Source organism: Tupaia chinensis, unplaced genomic scaffold, assembly GCF_000334495.1.
Source record: "Tupaia chinensis unplaced genomic scaffold, TupChi_1.0 Scaffold000523_1, whole genome shotgun sequence".
NCBI lineage: Eukaryota > Metazoa > Chordata > Mammalia > Scandentia > Tupaiidae > Tupaia > Tupaia belangeri.
In genome coordinates this window covers 1,775,264-1,799,720 of record NW_006160036.1, presented here as the reverse complement: position 1 = coordinate 1,799,720, position 24,457 = coordinate 1,775,264, and the positions used below count along the sequence as shown (strand labels likewise).

The 24,457-nt window shown below is 42.6% G+C and overlaps 1 protein-coding gene and 1 pseudogene across 1 annotated transcript in view; both read right to left on the bottom strand.

Annotated features, from left to right (window-relative positions):
- Positions 1–23,355, bottom strand: part of LOC102491214 (cytochrome b5 type B) — a gene marked incomplete at its 5' end in the record, with an annotated part of 46,783 nt that extends 23,428 nt beyond the window's left edge. Inside the window, 1 exon segment of the mRNA XM_027775097.1 lies at positions 23,239–23,355. Within this exon segment, the coding sequence (XP_027630898.1) occupies positions 23,239–23,355 (117 nt within the window).
- Positions 23,356–23,516: 161 nt separating this feature from the next.
- Positions 23,517–24,243, bottom strand: LOC114009345 (cytochrome b5 type B pseudogene; annotated as a pseudogene).
- Between the last annotated feature and the right edge of the window lie 214 nt (positions 24,244–24,457).

Genomic DNA, 24,457 nt, shown 5'->3' with positions numbered 1-24,457 from the left:
AAGAGGAGAATGGAGGAGAAGGGATTGCGGCGTGACCATCCCCCCTGGGGGGTGATTTCTCGCTTTCTGTCTCTATGTCTCTCTCTGTCTGTCCGGCGAGCGCACGCGCCCTATAGCAAAAACCTCTCCAAAAAAAAAAGAAAAAATCATTTATAGTCGTGTAACAGAAATAAGAACAGTTTATGGGACCAGCAGTTGGCAAAATGGCTATGTCGCCGGACTCCCATGTTTGGACTGTGGTTTGAGTCTCGGACCTAGCGGCTTAGACTCACCGGGCGCATGTGTGTGCGTGCCTTAGATCCCGAGAGGAGAATGGAGAAGAAGGGATTGCAGTGTGGCCACCATCCCCCCCCCCGGGGGGTGATTTCTCACTTTCTGTCTCTCTCTCTGCCTTTCTGCTGAGTGCATGCACCCTATAGCAAAAAAAAACTCTCCAAAAAAAGAAAAATGAAATAAGAACAGTTTACAACTGGGCATAAAATTCCACTGTGTTTCTTGTGCATTCTTTCAATCATCTGATTATGATTTTACAATTCTGAATCCTTACTATCTTATGTGCTAAGCAGGGATGAATAGTTTTTGAGGCCAGCCCCATGGCCTGGTGGTTAAGGGAGCCAGATCTCACATGGCCAGCTGATCAGTTCAAATCCTAGCCTTAGAGTTTAAAAACACACCAGGTACATGTGTGTGCATACCTCAAATCCTGACAGTATGGAAATACATAAGGGAAGGGAGTTCGGTGTGACCATGCCCCATTGGGAGATGTTTTCTCCCTCTTTCTCTCTCTCTGTCTCTAAAGAGTATATGTGCCCTCTGGCAAATTAAAAGCAAATAAATAGGGACCAGCAGTTGGCGTAATGGCTATGTTGCTGGACTCCCATGTAGTCGACTGCAGTTCAAGTCCTGGACTCAGTGACTTAAACTCATGCCAGGTGTGTGTGTGGGTACCCAAGATCCAGAGAGGAGAAGGGATTGCAGTGTGGCCATTCCCCCTTGGGGGTGATTTCTCACTTTCTGTCTCTCTGGCGAACACATGCACCCTTATAGGAAAAAACCTCTACCCCCCTCTACCCCCCCTCCAAAAAAAGGCAAATAAATAAACAAAAGTATCAGTGTTTTTACAAAAGCAAATTCATACAATCCATAATTTTTTGAGATTTTTGCCTTAGGGTGTGTGCACTTACCAGAGGCAGAGATAGAGACAGAGAGACAGAAAGTGAGAAATCACCCCCAAGGGGGAATGGCCACACTGCAATCCCTTCTCCTCCATTCTCCTTCAAGGATCTTGGGCATGCACACACCCATGCCCTGCATGATTTTCAAACCGCCAGCTCCGGGACTCAAATCACGGTCAGCTCTGTAAGAGTCCAGTGACATAACCACCATGCCATCTGCTGGCCCCCAGTCCTTAACGTTATATAGACTGCTTTTCTTTCTGAGGCAAGGGAGTCGGCGTGGTCAAAATAACCTTTGGTTTAGTTCACTCTAAAATGTGGTCTTGGGCCAGCAGGTGGTGTGGTGGTTAAGAGCATTGGACTCCCACATGGTTCAAGTCCCAGACCTAGCTGCTTACTTTCTCACTTTCCCTCTCGCTCTGTCTCTCTTTCTGGAAATATTAAAATAATAGAGTTAAATAAAATAATTATTTTTAAAAAAATAAACAAAATGTGGTCTTACTATATAGATAGTTTAGAATAAGCAAAGGGATGTTAGGGAATTTTTGGCTTCAGTTTTAGAACTTTGTATTGCTATTTAACATTGAATGGCATTAGGGCTTGCAGTGGACATCTGGAAGCCCAGGTGGAAGCAGTGTGCTGGGTGGAGGCCACAACAGAGTCCCAGGTAAGTCCTAGACCAAGATAATGCCCAGGCTGAGAAGCATAAGAAGGCCTGTGGAAGAACCCAAAGAACCTTAGCACCCCAGAGAGAGGGTAAGCCCAGTGACCCTGGCCAGACTAGCTCTTGGTGAACTTGGAGGGCAGCAGCTACTGTTCCATTCCCAGATCAGCCCCTGGGTAGTCCTGCTGGTATTCCTAATCATCTTCCTTTACCTTATGATCAGCCACTGCATGGCCAACCCGATGCAGGGAGATTAAGAAGCTCAGCAAGGAACAAGGACCTGACAGTTAAGTCCTAACCTGAATCAGTCTCCAGGGAAAATGGAAACTACATTCTCAGTCCTTCTTGACATGGAGAGAGTACTTCAGCAACCCAGAAATTGGATTGTTAAAAAACAAAAACAAAAACAAAAACTAGAAGGAGGTGACAGCAGGTGCATAGTGGTTAAGGTGCTGAACTTCCATATGGCTGACCCTGGTTCAAGTCCCAGACCTGGTGACTTGAAACATGCTGGGTGCATGTACCAGGTAAGTGATCAGAGAAGGAAGAAAAAAGAAAAATAAATAAAACCTAGAACAATGCACAGGAAATTCTACTCCTTAAATTAAGGTTCAAAGACTGTAGGGCCAATGATAGACAAAAGTACGTTCCAACCCTGACCCACAGGTTAAGACCCAGAGATCAAGGTTAGATCTTGGAGACTAACTGGATAACCAGTTCTTCAAGTACTGATAAATGAGGCTTAGGCTTAGAAAAAAGCATAGAGGTAAATAAAATGACACAGACTAGGCAATTTTTTTTTAAGAGAGAATTTTGCTATAGGGCACATATGCTAGCTAGAGAGGTAGAGAAAGTGAGAAATCACCCCCTAGGAGGGATAGCCACACCGTAATCCCTTCTCCTCCACTCTCTTCTCGAGGTTGACTAGTGGGAGTCCAGCAACATAACCATTATGCCATCTGCTGGTCTGGTAATGAGATTTCTAAGGCATCAAAAGAAAATATGAATGACTGTTAAAATTAAAAACGCTTATGCTTCAAAGAATACTCTCAAGAGGGACCAGTGATTTCTCGCTTTCTCTCTGTCTCTCCAGCAAGCACACATGCCCTATAGCAAAAATTTTTCTCTGAAAAAGAGAAAAAGAATACTCTCAAGAAAGTAAAAAGACAGTACACAAATGGGGAGAAAATATCTGCAAGTCACATAACTGATAAGGAACTTGTACCCAGTAGATAAAGACTTCTTTATCTACTCCAGGGATAGCCATGCCACAATCATTTTCCATTCTCCTCCTGGGATTTTGGGCACCCACACATACGTACCCATGAGTTTCAAGTCGCCAGGTCTGGGACTTAAACTATGGTCAGCCATGGGAAATCTAGCACCTTAACCACCAGGCCGCCTGCTGGACCCCAGTAACTACATTTTTAAATGGGCATAGGATTTGAATGGACATTTTTCTAAAGATTTATAAATGGTACATGAAAAGATATTCAATGTCATTAGTTATTAGAGAAAGGTAAATCAAAACCACAATCAGCCTTAGAGCCTGATGGATGGTGAAGGGAGCTGGATCTCACAGAGCTGACTGGTTTGGAAATCAGATTCTTCCCCTTCTCCAGGTTTGTTGTTTTGGGAGGTTTTGTTTTGGTTTGCTTCTGTCATTGTTGTAGGCTGTTTCTGTGCTAAGCATCTCCCTGAGGTATAAACATAGTCTTTGCAGGTCTTTGATGAGTTTGCACCTTTCCTGAGCATGAACAGAGACTTTCTCTTTTTTTTTTTTTTTTTGGAGAGGTTTTTGCTATAGGGCATGTGCGCTTGCCTGAATGAGAGACGAGAGACACAAAGAGACACAAAGTGAGAAATCGCCTCCCAGGGGGTTGGGCACGCCACAATCCCTTCTCCTCCATTCTCCTCTGGGGATCTTGGGCACGCATGCACACGCACCCGGCGTGAGTTTAAGCCACCGGGTCTGGAACTTGAACTGCGGTAGACTACATGGGAGTCCAGCGACATAACCATTACGCCAACTGCTGCCCCCATGAACAGAGACTTTCTAATTTCCCCCACATATGTAGCTGCTTTTGTACAACCTAGTCTTTATTATCTGGCTTCCAAAAGAGAGAAAAAGAAAAAAATGAAACAAGGGAGAAAGGTGTCAGCCCTTTAAATTCCTTAGTCACATCAGCCAGCCAAAGGGGAAGAAACTTTCTTTATTTTATTACATTTTTTAAGAGGTTTTTGTCTTAGGGTGTTGTGCAGTGGGGAGAGGGAGGAAACAGAGACAGTGAGAGGGAAAGTGAGAAATCACCTCCCGGGGGAAAGCCACCTGGCAGTACCTTTTCTACTCTCTTCCTAGGATCTTGGGCGCACACGCACACACATCCGGTGTGAGTTTCAGGCCACCAGGTCCTGGGCTCAAATAACCTTTGGCCATGTTGGGTCCAGCGACACAACGATGACACAATCTGCTGGCCCTGGGAAGGGACTTTTAACAATGAGGGTAGGAGCAACAACAATGGCTGCCCACCAGCACCTCCATGATCAGAAGGAGCCAGAGGCCAGGTGGTGGTGAGGCAGGAATGTGGGCTGTAGGGCTGACTCACACAGGAACACGACAGGTTCATGTTGGAAGACCTGTCTGAACATACCAGGTGAGTGCATGCCCATGATCCAGGCTAGCTAATGCTGGAAGTGCCCTGTGCTCTGAGGAGCCTGTTGGGGTAGTCTCTCTTTCTCTGGCTCATGGAAGAAAAGAAAAAAAAATTTTTAAAGGAGCAGCAGTGTGGGTTTTTTTTGGAGAGGTTTTTGACTTAGGGTACGTGCACACTGGAGACAGAGACAGTGGAGGGGAAAGTGAGAAATCACCCCCAGGTAAGATGTTCACACCTCAATCCCTTCTCCCTCCTCAGGATTTTGGGCACACATGCACATCCGCCTGGCATGTTTTTCAAGCTGCTGAGTCTGGAACTCAAATCATGGTCAGCTATGTGGGATCAAGCACCTTAACCATCACACCATGTGCTAACACACTTATAGTCTGTTCGTACTTTTTGGGATTTGAACCGTGTTCGGCTATGTGGCAGTCCACCACCTCAATTATCACATCACCTCCTGGCCCTACAGTCTGTGGGGTTTTTTGGAGAGATTTTTGCTATAGGGCATGTGTGCTTGCCAAAAAGAGAGAGAGAGACAGAAAGCGAGAAATCACCCCCCAGGGGGGATGGCCACATCACAATCCCTTCTCTATTCTCCTCTCAGGATCTTGGGCATGCACGCACACGCGACTGGTGTGAGTTTAAGCCACCAGCTCAGGGACTTGAACTACGGTCGACTACATGAGAGTCCAGTGACATAGCCATTATGCCAACTGCTGGTCCACCTACAGTCTGTGGAAAGTCTCATAAGAATACACTTCATTTCAAAAAAATTACTATCAAACTGGCTAAAATAAAAATTACATTGAAGTAGGCCAAGATTTAATAGAAAGGATACAAAAACTACCAAAAAATGATAAATTGGACTTTATCAATATTAAGTACTTCTGCTCTTCAAAGACTTAAGCTTCAGTTATCTAAAAATGCAAATACAAATTAAAATCTTTATGACCTATGGATAGAAGGTAATGAGCTTTTAAAGTTCGCATCATACACCTTTTTCCATTGAGAAGCCTATTGACATTTAGATTCAACGAAGAAAAACAGGTGCCAATCTCAGAAGAGTGAAACCTTCCATTATTAGCCCCTATGACTAAAACAATAATGCTCCATTGGGAGCAACAGATTATGTAATGACATATTCAGCTCAACAGGAAGCCAAAAGAAAGGCTGGAGCCACACCCAGGGATCTTATTACTCAATATTTGCCCTATAGGTGGCCTCTGACATTTAAAGCTTTTAATTAACACATTTCCAAGCTTGCAATTTGATACCAGAAACAAAAGGATTTTATTCACCTTGTTCCCAGGAAGGTCAAGGATGGCAATTCAAAGTCAAAAGCTCAACTGCCAATCCAATATACAAACATGCTTCAAAATGTTTCGAGAAAATGGAACTGAAGGACACATTTGTTATGGGGCAAGAAAAAAATTTTTGAGAGATTTTTGCTACAGGACATGTGCACTCACTTAAGAGATAAAGAATGAGAAAGCAAGATGGCCACACCACAATCCCTTCCTCATTCTCTCGGGATTCTGGATAGGCATGCACTGAGAGTCCAGTGCCTCGACCACTACACCATTGGCTGGCACACAAAAACATTTTTTGAAATCTATGCATAATTTTCATAATATGCATAATTTTCATAATATTCATTTTCCATAAACATTTTGACAACCCCACCTACATAGATGCATGCAAGTAATACTAATGCAAACAAATCAGAAAATGGTGGATAAAAAAGAAATACAGAAAAGTCGTTATATTAAGATCGGGATATAACGCTTCACATATCTGAAATGGGAATGCTTAAATGCTGGGTCAGCAGGCTAGCAGGTGCTGTGGTGGTAGAGGCCGCTGGACTACCACATGGCTGACTGCAATTTGAGCACTGGACTTGGCAACTTGCTTTCTCACTTTCCTTCTCTGATCAACTTCAAAAAAATAAAATGACAATAAATAAAATAATTCTTAAAACAGGTAAATAAATGCAGGGTCACCACTACTTAATCTATACCTTAACGAAACTGTATATATCCTCAACAAAACTGTGGAGAAGTATAACTGTTGGGGACTCCTTTTCTGCCTGAAATTCTGAAGACAGAAAATCATCAAAAAAAAGAAAAGTTCTTTTTACATTTGGGATTTGTTTTTTCTTTCTCTTATTTTGCCAGAAGGCAAGTGAGCTAGCCAGAAAGAGACCAAGACAGTGGGGACCCTCCACCCCCACCCCGCCGCAGTGGGGCATTAGTCAAGCTACAATCCCTTCTTCATTCTTTCGGGATTTGGGGCAGGCAGGCACACACAAACACATGCACCCAACATGTTTTTCAAACCACTGGGTCTGGCTGCCATGTGGGATCTAACTCCTTCAATCAGCACGACTCTAGATGGTTTCTACTTACTCATTTTCATTCAGAACTTTCTCCCAGTCACCCAAATAGACTAACAATGTCAGATTTGGCAGTAACTTTTTTTTTTTTGGGGGGGGGGGGTTTTACAATTTTTTAGGAGTATTCAGTTTTTTTTTTTGGGGGGGGGGGATTCTACAATTTTTTAGTAGCATTCAGAGTAACAGTGTTAAACAAGCAAAGGATGTTTTCATTTTCAAGTACAGAAAATGAACAAGGTTTGTTCTAGTATTCTCTTGCTCAATAACTGAATACCTAAAAGTAGGTATTTAAAAAAACAGATTTATTTAGCTTACAACTTTGGAGGTGAGAGCCTTCTTGCTGGTAAACTGAGTTGGCTATCCTTCAAATCTATTGGATAAGCAAAAATTCCTCCATACTTAGTTACAAAGTAAATCTAATATATGACAGTACGTACTTCCCACTTTTTTAGGACCTACTTTGCATTTAAGTCTCATGTGAATTTGCAAAAATGATTGTGACCTAGATAACTTCTGTGTTTTAACACTATAGAACTTGTCTCTACTTACATTACACAATGTTGCAGAAATGTTTCTAATAAACTATATTGCAACCAAGATCATAAACTGGCAAGAGATGAAACAATGATAGTCATCTATTCATTTTTATTTCAGTCAAGCAGTAATCATCAAGTAAAATACTTTTTCACATGAAATACCTCTCTACTGAGCTACAACTGAAGTATTTTATAGCCACAAAAGAAATTTTGTAATGTCCTCTTGTGAAGGATATTAGTTGGTTCACCTGTCCAAAGAATATGTGTGGGGAGTAGGAAAAGATTTTGGCTTTTTCTTAACTTCATTTACTTTACTAAGTACTACGGACAAAGGACAAAAACTTTGTTCTAATAGGAAAAAAAAAAAAGAAAAAATTAAAAATGAAACAGGACAAGCAGATGATGTAATGGTTACACTGCTGGGCTCCCATGGAGTCGACTGCAGTCTGAGTCCTGGACCTGGCAGCTTAAAATTCACACCAGGTGCACGTGCATGCATGCCCAAGATCCTGAGAGAATGGAGGAAGAAAAGGGATTGTGGCGTGGTCCCCTTCCGGGGGGGAGGGGGGAGTAACTTATTTTCTGTCTTTCTCTGTCTCTCTGGAGAGTACATGTGGCCTACAGCAAAATGTCTTTTAAAATAAATAAATAAAAATGGAACATAATACTTACAGATTCCTAATTCTATAGAAATAGGTGACTAATGGACAGGAAATAGGAAAAAAACAAAGAATAACAGTATTAAAATATTGTTGGGAAAAAATTATATAAATTTTCTAAGGGTGGAAATTCCACACTTGAGGCCAGTAGGTAGTGTGATGGTTAAAGCACTGGACTCCCACATGGCCTACCACAAACTGAGTCTTAGACCTGTTGCTTTCTGACTTTCTCTCTTTTTCTGGTGAGCATATATGCCCTATAGCAAACTTAATTATAAAAAAGAAATTTCACACTGACCTAACAAAAATGGAACAACAGAGATTAGAGACCATCTGACTTGAAAAATGAAATCTAGAAACATAGAGGAAGCTGCAAAATTAGGTCAGATGATGAAAAGAGGGACCTTGGTCCAAACACCATTACCCCATCAAAATAAGATAGGGAAGTTAAAATTTTGGAGAGGCTGAAACCAGTTCCTAAAAAGAGTCTGGAAAGACAGAGACAGATAATAAACCTGGGTGAAATGGTACAGGTCCACAGGTATTCACATTTAGATTAGAATGAGCCTGCTGAGGGGAACTATTGGGTTGTTAGAAAAGTCATGATGTATTTTTCTGTTTTTCTATGCAAAATGCATCATGACTTCTCTAATGACTAGTAGCTGACTTCCAGAAAGGGTGAACCTGGCAAAGTCACCACTACCCATGGCCTGAAAATCAGATCTACATAACCAAAACTCTGATACCCTATCCACACCAAATTAGGGCCCACTGCTATGGATTGTCACAACTCCTTAGCCACCTTCATGGTATTTATGTATCACATTGTGATCATTTATTTAACGTCCTTTTTCCCCACCAGAGTGTAAATCCCACAGGAACAGGAACCATTTGTCTTATTCACAGCTATTTCAGAACACAGCATGGTGCCTGGAGCATAGTCATATCCAGGTAGTACTCACTGCTCTGACTTGCACACCTATGCCCAGGCCCACAGACAAAAATAAATAAATGAGAGCAGATTTCTTGTTCGGGCCACCTTACCTGAGTAATATTAGAAGTTAAATTTTGCGGGACCAGCAGTTGGCGTAATAGCTATGTCGCTGGACTCCCATGTAGTCAAGTGCGGTTCAAGTCCCGGACCCAGTGGCTTAAACTCACGCCAGGTGCGTGTGCGTGTGTGCCCAAGATCCCAAGAAAATAACGGATCGCGGCATGGTCATCCTCCCTGGGAGATGATGTCTTGCTTTCTGTCTCTGTCTCTGTCTTCCTGGCAAGTGCAGGTGCCCTACAACAAAACCAAATGAAACAACCCTCTCCAAAAAAAAAAAGTTTTGCCTCATCTTATTTCTAGTCTTCCTGGGGACTAACCACTTGCCATCATTCAAGGGAAATAGCATTCTTTCTACAAATAATTGAATTCTACTGATATCACCTATATAATCACCACAATGACCATATAGAATGTTTTTACCACTTCTGTCTCCATACAACCGCTGATTTGATTTCTAATATTGTAGGACAGTAAGTACTCTTCTGTACAGAGGGGAAGATAGCTTTTCACTATACCTACTTTAAAAAATAAAATAATTACCTGGGTTTCAGAAAAGAGGTATCTATTCTAACCTCCCGACATTTTTTTTTTGGGGGGGGGGAGAGATTTTCACTGTAGGGCGCGTGCACTCGCCAGACAGACAGAGACATAGAGACAGAAAGCGAGAAATCACCCCCCAGAGGGGATGGTCACGCCGCAATCCCTTCTCCTCCATTCTACTCTCGGGATCTTGGGCACGCACGCACACGCGCCCGGCGTGAGTTTTAAGTCACCGGGTCCGGGACACGAACCGCGGTCGACTACATGGGAGTCCAGCGACATAGCCATTACGCTAACTGCTGGTTCCCACCTCCCGACATTTTTCATTTCTTCCAAATTGTATCATGTAAAGGAAGATGGCTATAAAGCAAATCTAATTTCACTTTGCAGCCATGAAAACTGAGACATAGGGTCAGCAGATGGCATGGTGGTTGAGGTGCTGAATGAACTTCCACATGGCCAACTGAGCAGTTCGAGTCCCAGACTGGAGGCTTGAAAAATCACGGCAGGGGCTGTGGTGGCGCCTGCTCTATGGAAAATCATGGCAGGCACATATGCATGTGTTCAAAATCCTGAGAGAATGGAAGACGGGGGGAGTGCAGCACCGTCATCACCTCTGTGGTTAAATTCTCACTTTCCCTCTGTGTCTCTCTGTGGCAAAAAAAAAAAAAAAAAAAAAAAAAGAAAGGAAGAAAAAAGACCTGGGCAGATCCTATAGTGATGGTTTAAAGAGCATTAAATAAATAACTGTAACTATGTTAAATAAATACCACGAAGGTGCCTAACTGAGCTGTACAAACCTACAGTCAGAGCTACCTAATCGGAGGAAGATAGAGACGTAGGCTGTTTTGACCTGCTGACCTGAACTTGAGTTACATCTATGAATAGTTTATAAATAGTGCTTTCTTTTGGCCAGCCTTGGAGTAATCCAGCAGAAATTAACAGTCACCCTCTGAAGCTTTCCAAGGGTTATCTTAAGGTTGCAAATAGAGCCTGCATTCTCATACTTCCTTAGGGCAAGGCCCCGTTCTACTGTGCAGGACAATTATTTGCACACAGCTCCCCCCAAATAAGCACAAAGTATCTAATTTACCTTTTCTTTTTTTTTTAAGAGAGATTTTTGCTATAGGGCACATGCACTCACCTAGAGAGACAGAGACAAGGAAAAAGTGAGAAATCACCCCCAGGGCAATGGCCACATCATAATCCCTTCTCCTCTGATCTCCTCTTGGGATTTTGGGCACGCATACACATATGCCCAACATGAGTTTCAAGCTGTGGGGTTTGGCAACTGGCTGGCCATGTGGGAGTCCAGTAGGTCTTTAGCACTCAATAGATAATGCAAGAAACAATCACATTTTGCCTTTTTTTTTTTTTAAAGAGATTTTTGCCCTAGGGTGGGAGGGGAGACAGTTACATGTAAAGTGAGACATCAACCCACCCCCACCAGGGATGGCCATGTAGCATTTCCTTCTCCATTCTCCTCCCGGGACCTTGGACACATGTGGGCATGAGTTTCAAGCCACTGGGTCCGGGACTCGAACTGAGGTAGACTATGTAGAAGTCCAGTGACATAATCACAGCTACACCATCTGCTGGTCCTCATATTCTGTCTTAATAACAAACAACTGCTAACACTCACTAAGCTTTTTATGCCAGGTACCATATAACAAGACTTTATTTGCGTTATTTCAATTGTCACATAACCACCACCCTGTAAAGTATGTAGTATCGTCTCCATTCTACAGATCAGAAAAAGCCTTTACAGAATTTACTTGCCCAAGGTTACACTATTAAGTGGTATAGCAGGAAAACACTTTCAGGGCCAGCCAGTGGCTTTCAGGGCGTCAGTGGTGTGGTGGCTAAGGCAGCTGGATCCCAGATGGCTAACTACACAGTTTGGGTCCTAGACCCGATGATTTGTAAAATATGCCAGGCATATATGCATATGTGCCCAAACTCCTGATAGGAGGATGGAGGAGAAGGGACTGTGCCTCAGCCATCCCCACTTGGGGTATGCTTTCCCACTTTCCCTCTCTGTCTCTCCCTTCAGCAAGAGTGCATGCTTTGTAGCAAATTAAAAACAAATGAAAAAGAAAACCAAAACACTTTCAAATCAGTAATATGAAAACAAACAACGGAATTAAAAAATAGGCAAGACTGGGGGACCAGCAGTTAGCGTAATGGCTATGTCGCTGGACTCCCACGTAGTCGACCGCGGTTCGTGTCCCGGACCCGGTGGCTTAAAACTCACGCCGGGCGCGTGTGCGTGCGTGCCCAAGATCCCGAGAGGAGAATGGAGGAGAAGGGATTGCGGCGTGACCATCCCCCCTGGGGGGTGATTTCTCACTTTCTGTCTCTCTGTCTCGGCGAGTACACAGGCCCTATAGCAAAAACCTCTTTAAAAAAAAAAGCAAGCCTGAACACCTTGCAAAAGAGACATATAAAAAAATGGCCAATAAGCCTATGAAAAAATACCAATATCATTAGTCATTAAAGAAATGCAAGCTAAAAGCTAAAACCACAATTACATGTTACTACATGCCCATGAAAATGACTTGAAGTAAAATGACTGACAAATACTATGTGTCAATGAAGACGTGAAACTGGAAAACTCACACATTGCTCATGCATTGTGGGAGTGTAAAATGATGTAACAGTTTGAAAAAGTGTCTGATAGTTGCTTAAAAAGTTGATATTAAGACCCTATAATCTTAGTCCTAGTAATTTTACGACTAGTAATTTTTACTCAAGAGGAATGAAAACATATATCCACACAAAGATTTGTACATGCAAATTCACAGTAACTTTATTCACAATAGCCCCAAACCTGAAACAACCCAAGAGTCAATGAACAGGGGAATAAATATTGATTTATCATACAATAATATAAAAAACAATAAAAAAGAACAAATTACTAATACAGAGGAAAGACAGGTTAATCTCACTAACAGGAGAAAACCTAGACAGAAGTGTACATATTGTTTTATAATGTTAGAAATCAAATCAGTGGCCATATGAAGACAAGAGTGGTAGAACTGGTCTACATATTGATTGTGATGATAACACAGGTACTGTTTGTCAAAACTCACTGAACTCTATGTTCAAAATCTGTACATTCTACTGTACAATTAGATCTCAATAAAGTTGACTTGGGGGAAAAACTAGACAGCAAAATATGATAAACACACTTTATCAGGGCCAGTAGGTGAGGTGGTGGTTAAGGTGCTGGACTTCCACATGGACGACTGCAGTTAAGAGTACAGAACTGGTAGCTTGTTTTCACTCCCTCCCTCCCTCTCTCCTGATGGCTTGCTTTCTAACTCTGCCCATTTCTCTGTTGAGTGCACATGCCCTATAGCAAAATAAAAAATATTAACTAAAAACTGGGGCTGGCAGGTGGCGTGGTGGTTTAGGGCATTGGACTCCCACGTGGCCGACTGCGGTTTTGAATCCTGAAACTGGCAGCTGGCTTTTTCATTTTTTTTTCTCTATCTTTCTCTGGTCAAATTAAAAATAAATTAATTAAATAATTCTTTAGACAAAAATAACTAAAAATTAAATAATAAAGAAGTGTTTAAAAACACACACACAAATGTTTATCAAAAGGCAAATGCTTAAATAAATTATAATTCTTGCAACAAATCTTATTCAGCTGTAGTAAAGGAAGTATTCCAGGTATGAATATGGAATGTATGACCTGACACACACAGGTCAGCGAACAATGCAAGATCAACGTGTACACTATGTTACCTTTTGGGTAACACAAAGCTAAATTATATTCATGTTTTCTTGCATATGCAAAAGGAAACTGGAAGGATACCCAAACAACAGTAGTGAACGTTAGGAGTCACAGGAACTGGGCAGGGGGAAGGTCATTTTTCATTGTATACCTGTTTGATCTACTTAAAAAATGAAAAAATTGGGGGCCGGCAGATGGCGTGGTTAAAGCGCTGGACTTGCAGTTTTGAGTCATGAGTTGCTTTTTAATTTTTTCTCTCTCTCACTCTCTCTCTAATCAAATTGAAATTAATTAATTAATTTAATAAATCATTCTTTTTTGGGGGAAAAAAAAAAGAAGAAACAAGTACCTAGATTTCAGAAAAGAGGTCATCTGTTCTAACCTCCCTACATTACATTCCTAATCCTTCCAAACTGTATCTAAAATGTGAAACAGACCTATTTCCATACTCTACAGCCCAGGAAGAAAATGGAGGCAGATACTAGAATATGTTAGCAGCACAAGCCACAAGTCAAATTGTATGAGTTCAAACCCCATCTATGCCATTTAACTTTATGACTGTGAAAATCACTTCTCTGTGCCTGTTTTCCTATCTCTTTCCTATTGGGTTGTAAAGAATGTTGAGAGGGTCTGGCAGGTGGCATGGCAGTTAAGGGAGCTGGATTCCCACATGGATGACTGTGGTTCGAGTCCCAGACCTGGTAGTATGCTTTCTCGCTATCCCTTTCTCTCTCTCTGTCTCTAGTTGAATTAAAAATAATAACAATAACAACAAATGGAATTTAAAAAATAATTCTTTAAAAAAAAGAATATATTTTTTTAAATTTAGGAGCTATAGTTAATGTTAAATATTTTTTAATAATTACTTTTTTATTAATTTTATTTATTCACTCATTTAATCTTAATTTGAGCAGAGAAAGACACAGAGAGAGATAGAAAGAGAGAGGGAAACCCAGGCCCAGGACTCGAACCATGGTCAGCCATGTGGGAGTGTCCAGCACCTTAGCCACTATGCCACCTCCGGGCCCCCCCCCCCCAAAAAAAAGAATACTAAGAGAGAAAGTACACAGGGTCAGCTGGTGGCATGGTAGTTAAGGCACTGGTTTCCCCATGGCTGACTGAGGTTCAAGTCTCAGATCCAGTGGCTTGAAAATCACAATAAATAAATGATAAATAAATAAATGTTTTGTTTGTTTTAAAAAAAGAGGAATTGGCAGGTGGCACAGTGGTTAAGGGCACTGGACTCCCACACGACCGACCATGGTTTGGGTCCTGGACATGGCAGCTTGCTTTCTCACTTTCCCTCTCTCTCTTTTGCTCTTGCTCTGTCTCTCTCTGGTCAAATTAAATAAATAAATAAAGTTAAGATAATTTTTTAATAAGTACATATAAAGAAAGCACTTAGAGGGACCAGCGGGTGGTGTGGTGATTTGATTAAGGTGCTGGACACTCTCACATGGCTGATCATGGTTCAAATCCTGGACCTGATGGCTTGCTTTCTCACTTTCCTTCTCTGTGTCTCTCTCTGGTCAAATTAAAAAATAAGTGAATAAATAAATAAAAATAATTATTTTTAAAAAAAAGAAAGCACTTAGATAATAAGCAACCAATAAATACTATTATTACTATTAAAGCAAATAAATTGATAGTAATTAAAATTCCATGAAATACTATGATTCTATGTATCTCTATATATGTGTATATATACTCATATATGTGTGTGTATATATATATATTTGTACATATTTGCATATACAGATATATGAATGGAAAAATAGAAGGATTCAAACAAATTCTTGGGACTAAGGGTTTCACTTTCTTTCTTTCTGTATAACTTTTCCTCCAGCAAAAGTAATCAACTTAAAAAAGAATTCACTTCAATGGCACCCCTCATCTTAAAACACTTCAGTGGTTTTGATTACACAGGATAAAATCCAAAATACCTAGTAGGCCTTGGATGTCACGGCTCCACCCAGCTCTCTGGTCACTATCATCTTTCATTCACTACATTACACTGCAGCCAGAGCTTTTAGTCCCAGCTAATGTGCCAAAATCCTGCTTGACTGCAAATGCAGCTGGAATGCTCTTGTCTCAATTCTTCCCAAAGCTACTTCACTGTCATCAGTTCAATTCAAAGTCATCTTCTCACAGAAGCTTTCTTTTATCATACTTACAAAAGTAGATCTCTCCCTATTTTTCTTTCTCAACACCTTGTTTGTTTCCTTCATAGAAAGTACCACATTTTAGGGACCAGCAGTTAGCGTGATGGCTATGTCGCTGGACTCCCACGTAGTCAACCGCGGTTCGTTTCCTAGACCCGGTGGCTTAAAACTCACACCGGGCGCGTGTGCGCAAGTGCCCAAGATCCCAAGAGGAGAATGGAGGAGAAGGGATTGCGGTGTGGCCATCCCCCCTGGGGGGTGATTTCTCGCTTTCTGTCTCTCTTTCTCTCTCTGTCTGTCTGGCGAGCGCACGCGCCCTATAGCAAAAACCTCTCCAAAAAAAAGGAAAAAAACAAACAAACAAAAAACCTAATCTGTTAGGGGGAAGATCATTCAACAACTATACTATCAATTCCAAATTACCATATTCAAACTCCAGTATCACACTCTGAACACATTAATCAACAAATGTCAATCTATAGATGTAGGATATTCAGATTAAGAACTCCTTGGTATGAGGGAGCCCCAAAGTGATTTCAGACTGGAAAGAGAAGGATGAAAACCAATGTATCATCTAAGAGAAACCCTACTCTCCTAGACCCACACAAAAACCTTGGTGTCATCTTTGACTTTCTTTTTCATTCCCGAAACCCAATGTGTTATTAGATTCTATTGACTGGGGGCCAGCAGTTGGTGAAATGGCTATGTCACTGAACTCCCATGTAGTCAACTGCAGTTCAAATCCTGGACCTGGTGGCTTAAACTCAAGTCGGGCGCGTTTGTGCGCATGTGTGCCCAAGATCCCAAGAGGAGAATGGAAGAGAAGAGATTGCAGCATGGCCATCCCCCCTGGGGGTGATTTCTCGTCTTTTTTCTCCCTCTGGCGAGCGCACATGCCCTATAGCAAAAACCTCTCAAAAAAAAAATAAATAAATAAATAAATAAATAAAAATCTAGGACCACCCAGTGGCATAGCAATGTGCAGAGCTCTAAGATGCTGAACCCACATGGGAGGGTCCGAGGTTCACATCCTGGGGTCCTTCCTGTCCATGCTAGCCATACATATGTGCCCAGGATCTTGACTGGTTGAGGCTGGGGCGGGGGGATTGAGTTGAGGGCTTTATTGGGGGTGCCTCCCCCAACATACCATGAAAGAAGTGAATAAATAACACACACACATGGGACCAGCAGTTAGCGTAATGGCTATGTCGCTGGACTCCCATGTAGTTGACCGTGGTTCGCGTCCCGGACCTGGTGACTTAAAACTCACGCCGGGCGCGTGTGCATGCGTGCCCAAGATCCCGAGAGGAGAATGGAGAAGGGATAGCGGCGTGGCCATCCTCCTTTCCCCCCTGAGGGGTGACTTCTTGCTTTCTGTCTCTCTCTGTCTTTCTGGCGAGTGCATGCACCTTATGGCAAAAACCTCTCCAAAACACACACACACACACACACACACACACACACACCATGTCTAACACTTTTCACTACCCCAATGCCGCCAGTCTGGTCCAAGCCACTATTCTTTGTCTTAATTACAACAGCTCCCAAACTAACTTCCTCAGTGCTGCCCTTGTTCTCTTACAGTGTTTTATAAAAAGTAGGGGGTTAACATGATGGACAAGGTGCTGGACTCCCATGTGGCTGACTGTGGTTCAGGTCCCGAACCTAGCAGCCTGCTTTCTCACTTTCCCATGCTCTCCCTCTGGTCAAATTTTAAATGACAATTCTAATAAATGTGATAATGAACAAATAAGTAAGGGGAGCAGGTGGTGTGGTGCTTAAGGGCACTGGACTCCCATATGGCTGACCATGGTTCAAGTCCCAGACCTGGTGGCTTGCTTTCTCACTTTCCCTCTCTTTCTCACTCTGTCGCTCTCTAGTCAAATTTAACATAAATAAACAAATAAAGTTAAATAAGATAATTCTTTAAAAAATAATAAATGTAATTAAATACATTTTAAAAAGAGAGAGAGAAGTTTTTTGCTATGGGGGGGCATGCTTGCCAAAGAAACAGAGACAGAGAGGCAGAAAGTGAGAAATCACTTCTCGGGGGGATGGCCACACCACAATCCCTTCTCCTTCGTTCTCCTCAGGATTTTGAGCAAGCACACACAGGCACCTGGCCTGAGTTTTAAGCTGCCAGGTCCAGGACTTGAACCATGTGGGAGTCCAGCAATGTAACCATTATGCTATCTGCTGGTCCCTAAATAATTTTATTTTAAGTGCACTCAGAATGATGCTTTTAGGGCCAGCAGATGGTGTGGAGCTTAAGGCGGCTGGATCCCATATGGCTGACTAGACAGTTCCAAGTCTCAGACCCTAAGGCTTGAAAATCATGCCAAAAGGCCAGCAGGTGGTGTGGTGGTTAAGGTGCTGGACTCCCACATGGCCAACCATGGTTCAAGTCCCAGACCTGGTAGCTTGCTTTCTCACTTTCTCTCTCTTTCTCTTTCTCTGTCTGTCTGTCTCTGGTGAGCACACCTGCTCTATAGCAAATCAAAGAAATAATAACAATAACAAATAAAATTTTAAAAAAAGAAAAAAAGAAAATCATGCCAAAGTCATGTGCATGCATGCCCAAAATCCAGAGAAGAGAATGGAGAGGGGATTGCAGCCTGGCCATTCCCCAAGTGGGAATGCTTTCTTACTTCCCCTCTCTCTCGCAATCTCTGGCAAGTGCATGTGGCCTAAAATAATAATTAAAAAAGAATGATACTTTTAAATCATCCTATCACTCTTCTGCTCTAGTGATTTCCTACCTTAGAATGAAAGCAAAAAAAATTTTTGTTGTTATTTTATTTTTGTTATTATTTTGTTTTATTGCCACAGAGTATGAGAGAGAGACAGTGAGAAAGTGAGAAATCATCCCCAGGGGGATGGCCACACTGCAATCCCTTCTCCTCCATTCTCCTAGAATTTTGGGCACGCATACACATGCGACCAGTAGAACTTTCAAACCACCAGGTTCAGAACTCGAACCATGGGTGGCCATATGGAGGTACAGCATCTTAGCCACTATGTCACCTGCTGGTCTTCACAAAAATTATTCCTAAAACCTACAAAGCTCTACATGATCTGCCTTCCCTGATCATCCTGATCTCATCTATCCTATCCAACAACCACGGACTCCCTGACTGTCCCTCAAACATACCATATACATTCTTACTTTAAGGCCCGAGAACGTGCTCTCCCTGCCAGAAATGCTCTTCCTGTACTAGCTCTCGGCCTTTTACTCCATCATCTTCCTAAAGCCATCTGGGGCCATCGCATCTAAAATTTCAACCGCACATCCTCATACCCTTACCCCATACACACATTCCAGTCCTTTTTCTTCTCTGCATTATTTTTCTCCTTAGCACTTGCTGCTAATCTAATGTAGTACATATTTTAGTTATTTACTCTGCCTACTGTCTGACTCCTATAGATTGTCATTTCCACGAAGGCATAAATGTTTATTCACTACTGTGTCCCTAGTGCCTAGAACAGTATCCGGCACAAACATCTGAGGTAACTGAATGAATAAGTAAGCTCGAAATGAACAAGAAAACAAGGACTTACGAAAGAGGTTAAGTAAGAATGGCTAACTATTAAGTAAAGATTTGTAGCTCAAGCTTCATGTCAAGCCTTGGCATATCAGGGACATTTCTGTGACATCAGCATGTGGTGAAATAGGTTAACAATTATTATCCAAGATCCAAAGAAGTTCCTGAATAAGCACTAAGCATGGACTATTCTGGATTATCAAGAAGATATCCGGGATAAAATTACTTGTTGACGAAAACATGTATGTTGATGTGCTTGACTGAGCCAATGTACAGTGTACTCTGGATGGAAAAATCTCATTTTGTATGCTGTAATGATGTACAGTGAATGAATGTAAATAAATAAATTTTTTAAAAAAGAAGATATCCAGGGGAAATAAAATCACAAATGAAATATATGATCACCGACCCATTATGAGCTATGCTTTAACATAAAAGTTATCATGAGGCAAACACCAGAAGACACATTTAAGGCTACAATACTACAGTGATGCTAAGCAGCCAAAAGAAGTCAAGTGATCTGCCCGCCACTAACCAATTACATGAACAGATTCTCTTTGAACCTGTTTCTTGAGTCCCTATTAAAATAAGGATCATGAGGCTAGCAGGTAGCACAGAGGTTAAAGTGCTGGACTCCCACATGGCCAACCACAGTTCAGGTACCAGACCCAGTGACTTGAAACTCACTCTAGGTGTGTGTGCATGTGTACTCAAAATCCCAAGAGGAGAATGAAGTAAGGATTGTGGTATGGCCATTCCCCCAGGGCGGGTAATTTCTCACTTTCTCTCTCTCTCTCTCTATCTGTCTCTCCAGTGAGTGCACAAACCCTAAAGCAAAAATCTTTCTAAAAATAGGGGCTGGCAGGTGGCATGGTAGTTAAGGGCACTGGACTCTCACATGGCCTACTGCGATTTGAGTTCCAAACCTGGTGGCTTGCTTTCTCACTCTCCCTCCCTCTCTCTCTCTCTGTCTCTCTCTGGTCAAATCAATAAGATAAATAAATAAATAAATAAAGTTAAATTTATAAAAAGATTAAACTTAAAAAAAAAACCTCTAAAAATAAAAAATAAAGATCACTACTACCCAAGATACTCTCAACTTTATTTTGTTATTTTTATTTTAATTTGCTATCGGGCATGAGAACTCAGCAGAAACAGAGAGAAAGAGAGGACAGTGATAAAGCAAGCATCCCAACCACCACACCACCTGCTGGCTCCAATACTTTCAACTGTTGATAGTTGCTTTGAAGATAAAATAAGAAAACACCTTTGAAAGCATAAAATGGTATAAACCATGGTATAAACCCAAGAAGTTACTAAGCTCCGAGTTTGTTAACTTACTGTATACCAGGAAGATTTACTAAAAATAGTGTCCTGGGGCAGCCAAGTGGTGTGGTAGTTAAGACTGAAGGATCCCACATGGCCAACATGAGAGGGTGAAGTCCTGAATCATGCCAGGGGCATGTGGGCGCATTCCAAAAATCTGAGAGAATGGAGAAGGGATTGTGGCATGGCCATCCCCCCTGGGGACGAGAGAGTATGCTTGTTTGCTCTCCCCCCTCACCCGCTGTGAGCATAATCCATAGCAAAATGTTTAAAAAGTCCTTCTGAAGAGGCTTTGTTTTTTAAAGAACTTATTTAATTTTACTCATAATCATTACTACTTTTTAATTTGATCAGAGAGAGAAAGAGGGGAAGTGAGAAAGCAAATCACCAGGTCCCGAACCACAACTGGCCAGTAGGAGTCCAGTGCCTTATCCACCACACCACCTACCAACCCCAAAACTTTGTTTTAGTCAAATTATTAGCCAGGAAGTAGATTCTCCCTTGGACTCAAATAGAAAAAATATTTCATTATCTGGTTCAGAGAAGGAGAATAGGAATGATCTTGTTTCTGAGTTACAATAAGATCATGTTACACAACAGCTTGCAAAGGACTGATTGCAAGGTCACTAATTTATTACTCAAAATAAAATTATCTACACATCTTCCTCCCAAATCAAAGCCTCAAACTAATCTTCACAGGACTGCATTATCAGTAGTTGCCTGAAGTTGAAGGGATACAAGAGTAAGAGGGAACTTTTTTTTTAAAGAAAGATTGAAAGACTTTTGAGAGGTTGTTTTTTTTTTTCTTTTGTCTAATGCTATTGGGCGCGTGCGCTCGCCAGAAAGAGAGAGACAGAGAGATAGAAAGCGAGAAATCATCCCCCAGGGGGGATGGCCACACTGCAATCCCTTCTCCTCCATTCTCCTCTCAGGATCTTGGGCATGCGCACACACACACGACTGGCGTGAGTTTTAAGCCACCAGGTCCAGGACTCAAACCGCAGTCGGCTACATGGGAGTTTAGTGATATAGCCATTACGCTAACTGCTGGTCCCTAAAGAAAGATTTTTATATGGCATATGTCCTCGCAGGAGAGGGAGAGAGACAGAAAGTAAGAAACTACTCCCCAGAAGGGATGGACACACTACAGTCTCTTCTCCTCCACTTTCCTCTTGTGATTTGGGTAGGCATGCCCATGTGCTCAGTATAAGTTTCAAGCTGCCAGGTCCAGGACTAGAACCACAGTTGGCCATGTGGGAACCCGGGGACCTAACCATTACGCTATCTGCTGGTCCCAAGAGGGATCTTTTTAAAGTGAAAGAAATGTTCTCTTTGAAAGCATTTTTAAGAGGGCACCTGCACTTGCCAGGAAGAGACAGGAAGAAAGTATTCCCCAATAAGGCATGGTTATGCCGCAATCCCTTCATCTTGTCAGGATTTGGGGCTCACTTGCACATGTGCCTGACACGTTTTTCATGCCACAAGGGCTGGGACTCAAACCACACAGTCGGCCATGTGGCATTTGGATCCCTTAACCACCAAGCCACAGGGCTGGCACAAAATGCTGTATTCTTAATTGAGGCTGTCCTTACGTGTGTGAATTATTGTACATGGATGATTTACATGGTTGAATACATTTGTCAAAACTCATCAAACTACATTTTAAATGGGCACAATTTATTGAATGCAAATTATGCTTCAATGAAGTAAGTTTTGTTCAATAAAATGTACAGGAAGCTACACATATGGGCTGAGTCGCTCAGTGGGCATAACAGACTAAACAAAATGGAGTGATTCATGCTAAAAGTTCCATGTCACCAAACTGAAACTAAGTCGTTTACCCGAAATCAGGAATAGGTAATAGCCCAAATCCAAACAGGCCAGTATGAGCCAGCATGATAGAAAGTTCTCTCTGCCTTAATCTGTACAAGAAAAATGACTTTGAAATGACCAATCTGCTTGTTTTCTGTTACAGCTTTCCTCAACTATTTTCTGTCTATAAAACTGTCTCTACTCAGCTCATCAAAATGCACATCCTACTTTACAAAATGAGGTATTGCCTTTTTCTAGAATTGCAAATAAAAGCCAACTAAGATCTTTAAACTAAATTTGTTGTAATTTTGACTTCTGACAGTGCAAATAAATAAAATGTCTATCTTGTTTAGTTAAAAAAAAAATCATTCATTTGCACCGTAGTCTCATGATCTGTGTAACAAAACAGGCTCAAAGATTTTAAAAAGAGAGGATGATAAGAACTTCAGTCAATGGCAAAAAAAAAAAAAAAAAGAAAAATCAGTTCACGACCTCCTGGCCTCAAGGTCGCCTCCCACATAATAAAGGGAAAAGGGGAATCTGATTCCTTCCAAGAAAATGACAACCGGAATGGTATTACTTCAGAAAGCATACTGGACAAAGCACAGGTCTGGGGCACCTCAGCTTTAGGTTCCAGGAGGTTTAGGCCCTTAAGTGTGTGACCTTGACAGACCTTAGCCTCACCGAACCTCAGTTTCCCCTTCTGTAAAATGGAGACGATGATGGCATAGAATCTAGGATAGCACGCAGAACGTGTCTAATACATAAATAACACATATTATGTAAAGTCACAGAATTTGCTGCTTGCTGGAAATGCGTGCAGACCTAAGGCCCCAGTCTCGCTCTGAGGGTCGTGGTCCCTTCCGTACGCCCAGGGCCCTCGGCCAGGCCTCACTTCCTTCCTACCCACACTGCGCGCACCCTTTCCACCCATCGCCCGCGCGACTCCCAGGGGCCGCCCACCTCCCGGCCCCCACCTCGTTGAGGAAGCGGGTGATATCGTAGACTCGTCCGTGGATCACCAGCCATATTTCCTTCGAGGAGTTGCGCTTTGCCACCTCCTCCAACCGGTAGTAGGTGACGGAGGCCTCGGGCCCCTAGGCTCAGAGATGAAGGACCCTGGTCCCAGATCTGAGGTGGACGTCTGGCCAACTGTCTCGGCTCCAAGGAGAAAAATACAACTGGCGAGTTTCGAGGAGAGAGCGCTGCTGTAGCCCCAGGCAAGTCTAGTTGCCACTCCTAAGTAGATGCACCTTTCAGACTTCAGCAAGGTCTCCTCAGGAAGATTTGCTTTCTGACGTGTAGTAACAATACAGGAAACCTAAGAGAACAGCGCCGACAATGGGGAAAATCCAATAAAACCAGCAGCTTTTGCACCAATTCTCTTTTGAAGGGTCCTTGCTACCACCTTCAGGCTTAAGGTCACTCGGATGGACGTCACCAATATAGTACTGCTTGAGCATTTCTCTGGTATCAGAGGAGTGGCCTACATCTTCAAAGCTTTCACTTGCATCTGTACCAGCTTGTTCCAGCAGAACCTCTTCTTCACCAGGATGCTCGTTGAGGAAGCGGGTGATATCATAGACTCGTCCGTGGATCACCAGCCATATTTCCTTCGAGGAGCTGCGCTTTCCCACCTCCTCCAACCGGAAGTAGGGGACGGAGGCCTCGGGTCCCTGCCCTTTCCCACCGCTGCCGCTAGCTTCCATTGCCGCCATTGTTCCTGAGACGCCACCTCGCCTCCGCTATCTGAGTTTCCGCAGCTAACTTCCTGGATAAAGCGCTCGCGCCAGCCCTTCCCGGCTTCCTTAACTGGGGGAGAACCAAGAGGGTCCTAGCAACAGCAATCACGCTTCCGAATGGTTCCTGGGTCGTTCTTTTTCACCAATGAAACGAAATAGTCAGTTACAAACCCCGCCCATGGAACGCCAGTTCCTGAGGTGGGAGGGCGAAGACCTGGTTCGAAGTGCAACCAACCAATCAGGGTCGCCTAGGCCTTCCAACCTCGCCAATCAGATACCGTGATTTTGGAACGGCGCCCAAACGAGTCGTAGAGACAGGTGTCACCTCCCGACAGGTTTCTTTTACTTCGCCTGCGGCCCGCAAGATCCTAGGAAAGCTAAGCGTCCAGTTTCTCTCTTCCCTTCTCTTCGCCGTAGATCCTTCCTGAATCTCGCGAAGCTCATTTTCCCTCGC